The 6522-nt window shown below is 32.8% G+C and overlaps 1 protein-coding gene across 1 annotated transcript; it reads right to left on the bottom strand.

The window, feature by feature from the left end:
* On the bottom strand, positions 1–1372 carry LOC127812337 ((R,S)-reticuline 7-O-methyltransferase-like). The gene is made up of 2 exons (XM_052352773.1): positions 544–1372; positions 1–448 (listed from the first exon to the last, which is right to left on the bottom strand). The coding sequence occupies exons 1-2, from the start codon at positions 1309–1311 to the stop codon at positions 149–151; spliced, it is 1068 nt and encodes a 355-aa protein (XP_052208733.1). The 5' UTR covers positions 1312–1372; the 3' UTR covers positions 1–148.
* Positions 1373–6522: the final 5150 nt, after the last annotated feature.

Genomic DNA, 6522 nt, shown 5'->3' with positions numbered 1-6522 from the left:
TAACAAAAATACTTTATGAACATTCTTATGTTCATATTTATTCACTTTGCTTGGTTACTAGAAAGTTGGGTTGACAAAAACAAACAGCGACTGGACATTAATTAAGCTAAACAAATGATTAAGAGGGTTGAAAGAGATAGATATTAATTTAGTTTGGATAGGCCTCGATGATGCAGGGCAGAGCTGGGATTCGTATGATGTTATAACGTGGGAAGCCTCCCTTCTCCAGCACTTGCTTCCATTCAGCCTCTGTCCTCTCCTTGCCGCCGGAGGTGTGAGCAAGCATTATCAGATCCAACACAAACCCTGTGTTGTCAAACAAGCTTTCACCTTCTGGCTTCAGAACCACTTCCACTAGGATCACCTTTCCTGTCTTCTCCGGTATCGCCTTACGGCAGTTCTGCAGGATCTTCACGCAGTCTTCGTCGCTCCAATCGTGCAAGATCGCCTGCAAGCATGCATGCATCCATCCATTAGTTCCACACAAGTTGGATTATATAATTAATAAGGAATTAATGTCGTGCATGTATTTCTTTCTTTTACCTTCATGAAAATTGCATCAGCCTCAGGAACAGACTTGAACATGTCGCCCCCAACATGGGAAACTCCTGGGTACTCGGGCGCTGTGGCCACCACATGCGGCAAATCAAAGTTGATAGCTTTGATGTGTGGATAGGCCTTGGTGACCTCGGATATGGATGTTCCAATCCCGCCTCCCACGTCCACCAGTGACCCAATGGAACGGAACCCATCTCTGTAAGCAGCCACCATGGCTGTAGTGGTGACCTTGGCCGTACATCCCATTGCAGCGTTGAAGACCTTGCTGAAATCTGGGTTGTTAAAACCATACTCCCATATCTCTTGGCCGTGAGCCTTTTCGAACGCAGTCCCCCCTTCTCGCACGCACCTGCTAAAACAATGCCAAGGGGCCATTGCCCTGGGGTCGCTCTCCATCAGTACGATCGGCGCCAAGCTCACCTCAGCATCACGCACCAGCAATTTAGAGGCGGGGGTCAGCCCGTAGAGGGTTTCTCCGCCGCCGTTGATGGCAGTGAAGATCTTTTTCCGGACCAGAAATCTCATGATGCGGCCCAGGCTAATGATATCCGGGGAAGGAACGTCGATGCCGGCGGCGATTTGGGATAGGCTGATTGGGCAGCCGTGAGAGTGAATGATGTCAGCTACGCGGAGCTCCACAGCAGATTTGAGTGCCATAGAGTCCGCAAAGCTCAGCATCTGTTGCCATATCTCTGCTTGGCCTTGCAACAATTGCATTGCCTCTGCATCAATGGCTTGCTTCTCCATAATCATCTCTGTCTGCCTCTCTCTCTATATGTATATATATGTCTGTCTTTTTAACTTTGAGTTGGCATGCAGCTCAACAGAAAAGGGTTCCTTTTATAGAGGAAGCTCAAGAGAGAGACTAATAGTTAAAATGAAATAATTATGTTTGGGGGAAGGAAACAACAAGAAAAGAAAACTTGTTCAAATAATAATGCCTATGAAAAAAGTCAGTAAGTGTAGTCAATTCAACTTTGAGAGGGGATAAATAATCTATCATTTCTGGTTATTTTATTAGCAAGTTTTGACTCAATTTATTTTTATGATAATATTATTTAATTTCTCTACAAAAATTGATCTTAAAAGTAAGAATCAAATATATTAAAGTTGTTTCAGATTAGACTTCCAAGTTCTATATATTTTTGTGGCTCAGGTTGCCCTTTTCCAACATTTCAATAAATTATACATGATGATTTCTCTGTTTCTAATGGATAAGAATTAACAACTCACATCGTTTATTATTGGAGATTTAGAATTTTTTGATCTCTCCTTACTGTTACCCCTATAGATACAATTGAGAAAGTATTAATGTATTATATTTTATGTTATATTAATATAAATATATAAAATATTATTATAATTATTGTTAAAATAATATTTTTGTTTTTTAAATTTAAGTAAAGATAAGAGTATGGTAGACCTTTCTACTTTCAACGGTCAGACACCTCAAATTGCGGCTTAAAAAATAATTTAATTTCACCAGTTCCCTGTTGGTGAAGGTTGTTTTGTTTTTATTTCTATTTTTTTAATTTTTTTTCACCTTATCATAACCGCAGTCTTTTTAGTGGGTTATAAAAAAGTCAAAGAAACCCAATCATTCAAAACATCTCAAAAAAATATCTTGTTATTTACTTGGATGATTATTATCACATGGATCAAATAATTTAGAAAGATAATTGTTATTATCGAGTCTCTAAAAGGCTTGTGAAACAAAAAATAGTCAAGTTAAGAGTGCGTGTAGTCTCAGATCTCCGATATTTAAGTTATTTTTAGGTTGAAAATATGAAAGTATTTAAATAATTTAAATGTTTACGTATCTCGATTAGAAAGAAGATTCTCTATTTATAAAGTTAAGACTGACAAGTTAGAAGAGCATCTGTATTTTTAAAATTAGTTGTTCCTCATCTCTAAACAAATATCCCAGAGATGAGTTGAGGAATTTTTTACGTGATATAATTCAGAAGATCTCTCAAAGATCCTATTTTTAGTATTTAAGAGAGACTCTTGAGAACTATTCTATCGAAAAGGTCTTAACTTGTAACAAATAATAGTGTTTATAATTAAAATTAAATCACAAATTAAATGCCATGACTACGTTTTAAAGTTTCCAAAATTGAATTAGAGGAAGTAAAAGTCGACAAGAAAGGAAGAACTGAATTTAATATATGTAAATGTCAATTCAAACAAAAGCCTTAGTTTACTTACTTTATCGGCGCCTGTTGAAAGATTATTTTTTTGTTCTAAATATAATAACATTAGGGTGTCCGAATCCAAATAACTTTTAAAATTAAATTTGAATCGGTTCTTTTACCACATCGGTTCGATTTTAAGTTTAAAATACTAAAAGTCTTATGAAAAATCGATTTAGTTTTGGGTGCAATGCTTTTGATCCATGACTTATCAAATCTCGAGATGTGTAATATTTTAGTTAAATTAAATTAATTGAATTAAATTGATTAAAATTGTCAATTTAATTTAATTTAAGTTATATGTCAGTTTGTTTTGTTTTTTAAATTTAGCAATTTCAATTATTTAGTTTTGATTTGTTCTCTGTATTGAAAAAAATAACGTTATTTTTATATTTTGTTATTTTTTTTTATTTTTTCTATTTTCAAGTTTTTTATGGGTTAGTTCAATTTTTTTTAATTTTTTATTATTTCAATTTTTCAATTCATTTGGTTTGAGAATCAATTTGGTCTATTTAATTTGAGCAATTTAATTAGTTGGGTAACCAAATCAATTGAACGCTCACTCCTAATCTAATCTAATTAATATGCGTATATATATAAATTAAAAATATATAATATAAAATAAATTATTTTAAATCTAAATTGTATTTTGGGTTATAAAATATTTTAAATATTCCTTAATAGAAATAAAGAATTATTAAAATCATTTAAACTAATGCATAAACATTCACTATTCTTAAAGTTCATATAACAAAAATTTGAAATTAATAGAATATTATATAAAATTAGAACTAAAAACCAAACCAAACGGAGCCAACTTTAATAGACCCGATGAAAATTAATTCTAAGTAAAAATTAATTTAATTATAAGTTAGTGTCAAACCCGAACCGACCCAACCATAGATGCCTTCTAAGAAAAACTTTATTTTTTCAGCAGTCAAACTTTGTAAGTGGCAGCTTAAAACATGATTTAATTTAATTCAGCAGTGCCCTTCCATTAACGCAGTCTTTTTAATACAATAAAAATAGTCAACAAAACGAGATTTTCTACCAAATACCTCCCCCTTCGAACCCTCCACTCCAAGTCATATATCATTTTTCGCTTATTTTTTAAAATTTAAAAATAATTTTATTTTTAATAAAAATGAGAGTATTTTTTATTTTTTTCTAATTTTTTGTCGGAATAGAAACATGAAAATAGAAATAAAAACGAGGGATGAAAAATAGAAAACATTCTATATATAAGTAAACAGACCAAAAAAGGTTAATTAGCAGCCAAGTGCCCTTAGGGATTTTAGCAAAAAATTAAAAAAAAAAAAACTAAAATCACTACGTAAAAAAGCTCTAATACCAAGTTATGAAGACCTTTCTTAGATATCCCGCTATCAAATGATTTTGAAAGGAATTTTCAAAAAGATGGTACAAATAAATTTGAGTAAACAAATTCCTCGATTTTTTTTTAATAGCAAAAGTAACATAAATATTAAAACCACAAGTTTATTTAATACAAACATTAGGGTCTTATTTATTTACAATTCTTAAAAAATTCAATCAACATAACAAATTGTAACAATCTTGTCCTTACACTCAAAATACTCTCAAAGATTTTTTCGGTCAGGATTGTTCTGTATACAAGTCTACCCAACGAAAATCAACCTCTACTGCACTCACTCTCGACTTTCGCTTTCCCCTTATCTAAAATGATGTAAAAGTAAGTATGAGTCGTAAGGTTCAACAAGTATAATTTTAAAAATTGACAAAATTAATAAAAAAATCAATAATAATCGAAATAAACGACAAAATTACTTATTTACAATAATCACACCCACGCCATGCTTCACAAATATTATATAAAAATATGTACATGCATAAATTGTAACATCCCGCTCGAGCGATATGAAGAATCGGAACAACTTACCCTGATGGGCCTACACGAACTTCCCAGGGGAGTCACCCATCCCTGGATTACCCCAGGTCAAGCACGCTTAACTTGGGAGTTCTTTGCCAACATTCAGCCCAAAAGGTATCCAGCTGGTGTTGTTTCCTTTCTTACACTATCCTCGATATATACTAATTTCTCTGGGCTCTTGGGGTATTACATTCTCCCCCCTTTGAGCACACGACGTCCTCGTCATGCGACCTTACAACCGGTCCCAGATCTCCCCTTGGGGGCTGCCATCCTAGAAGCCTGCCAGAAGCCGCTCCTTGTACAGGCCCTCAAGCCCCGGCGCCACTCCCCGCCCTCATCGGACCGCTTTCGCCAAGGGTCAGCTCTGATACCACCTGTAACATCCCGCTGGAGCGATAGGAAGAATCGGAACAACTTACCCTGATGGGCCTACACGAACTTCCCAGGGGAGTCACCCATCCTTGGATTACCCCAAGTCAAGCACGCTTAACTTGGGAGTTCTTTGCCAACATTCAGCCCAAAAGGTATCCAGCTGGTGTTGTTTCTTTTCTTACACTATTCTCGATATATACTAATTTCTCTGGGCTCTTGGGGTATTACATAAATGCACACATATGGTCTTTGGGGTCTACGTAAGATATAATGGCACCCAAAACCTAAAATACGTACCTGTCTTGTGATAGTATACCTGCAAACATTTACATTAGACATAAATTGTGGACTGAAGCCTTTTCTAGTGTTAGACTTGTTTCTATCGAGCTTTCAGCATAACAACCATTCAATGTGAGTCGAAACTCTCTCGCGTCAGACTTTCGTCTACTTAGCTTATGGGTATACCCCAAAAATATTGTTCGCCACACACATTAATCATCATGTAATATTTAAACAGTTTCAAAGTATATATTCAAACATGATCAGATATTCCAACATTATCACATCTGGTTCACATATTTGATTATTTCGTCAACTAGATATAAAATAAATCTTCTAGACATAATATTACAAAAAAGATATGATTTATCAAGGATCAAGCAGGAAAAATGCATTGACCATTGAAAGGAGAATATTATTCCTTTAAGGGGGCGTTTGTTAAAATGAGTAAGATAAGGTGATATCAAGATAAGATTGGGATACTTTTCGGACCAAGATATGGAATGATCAAGTTAAGGCCGAGAAGCATTCCAAGATTTCTATCAGACTGTTTGTTAAATTTTTTAGAATCCATTGGTAACTGTATTTTTTCTTTTCACATGTTTGTTAATACATATGATAAGCACCAAGATAAGGGTTTTTTTTTACCAAAATATCCCTATTACCAAATTTATGATTAAAATAGTATTTTATGATTAATATGAATTGTCAAAAAAATTAAGATTAAAATTAAAAATAATATTTTATTTTCTAAATTCAAGTTCAAAAATAAATTTAAAAAGAGTTGAAAAGTATAAATAATAACTGTTAGGATTACCATAATTCCGCCTACATAATTAAAAATAGCCAAAACATATTTCATAATAGATAATAAAATATAAAATTAAATAAAATAATTTAAAAATTGATGAAATGAATTATATTAGTTAATAAAATATATATATAAAGAGAGAAATTTAAATTTTAAAAATTAATGAAATGAATAATGTCATTTAAATTTTAAAAATTGTCAAAACATATAATAATTTAAAAATATATTAAATAATATTAATTATAATAGATAAATAAATAAGCTTTTTAATAAATTCAAATCTTTAAAATGTATTAAATAGCATTAACTATCTTACAAGGGGTAGATAAGTAATTGAGGCTTATCTTGAAAGAGCCAGATAAATTTATCCGATGGGGGAGGTCGGATAAATTTATCTTGAA

The sequence above is a fragment of the Diospyros lotus genome, chromosome 10, assembly GCF_014633365.1.
Source record: "Diospyros lotus cultivar Yz01 chromosome 10, ASM1463336v1, whole genome shotgun sequence".
Classification (NCBI taxonomy): Eukaryota; Viridiplantae; Streptophyta; class Magnoliopsida; order Ericales; family Ebenaceae; genus Diospyros; species Diospyros lotus.
The sequence above is the reverse complement of the archived record's forward strand: the minus strand, read 5'-3'. Positions and strand labels throughout refer to the sequence as shown.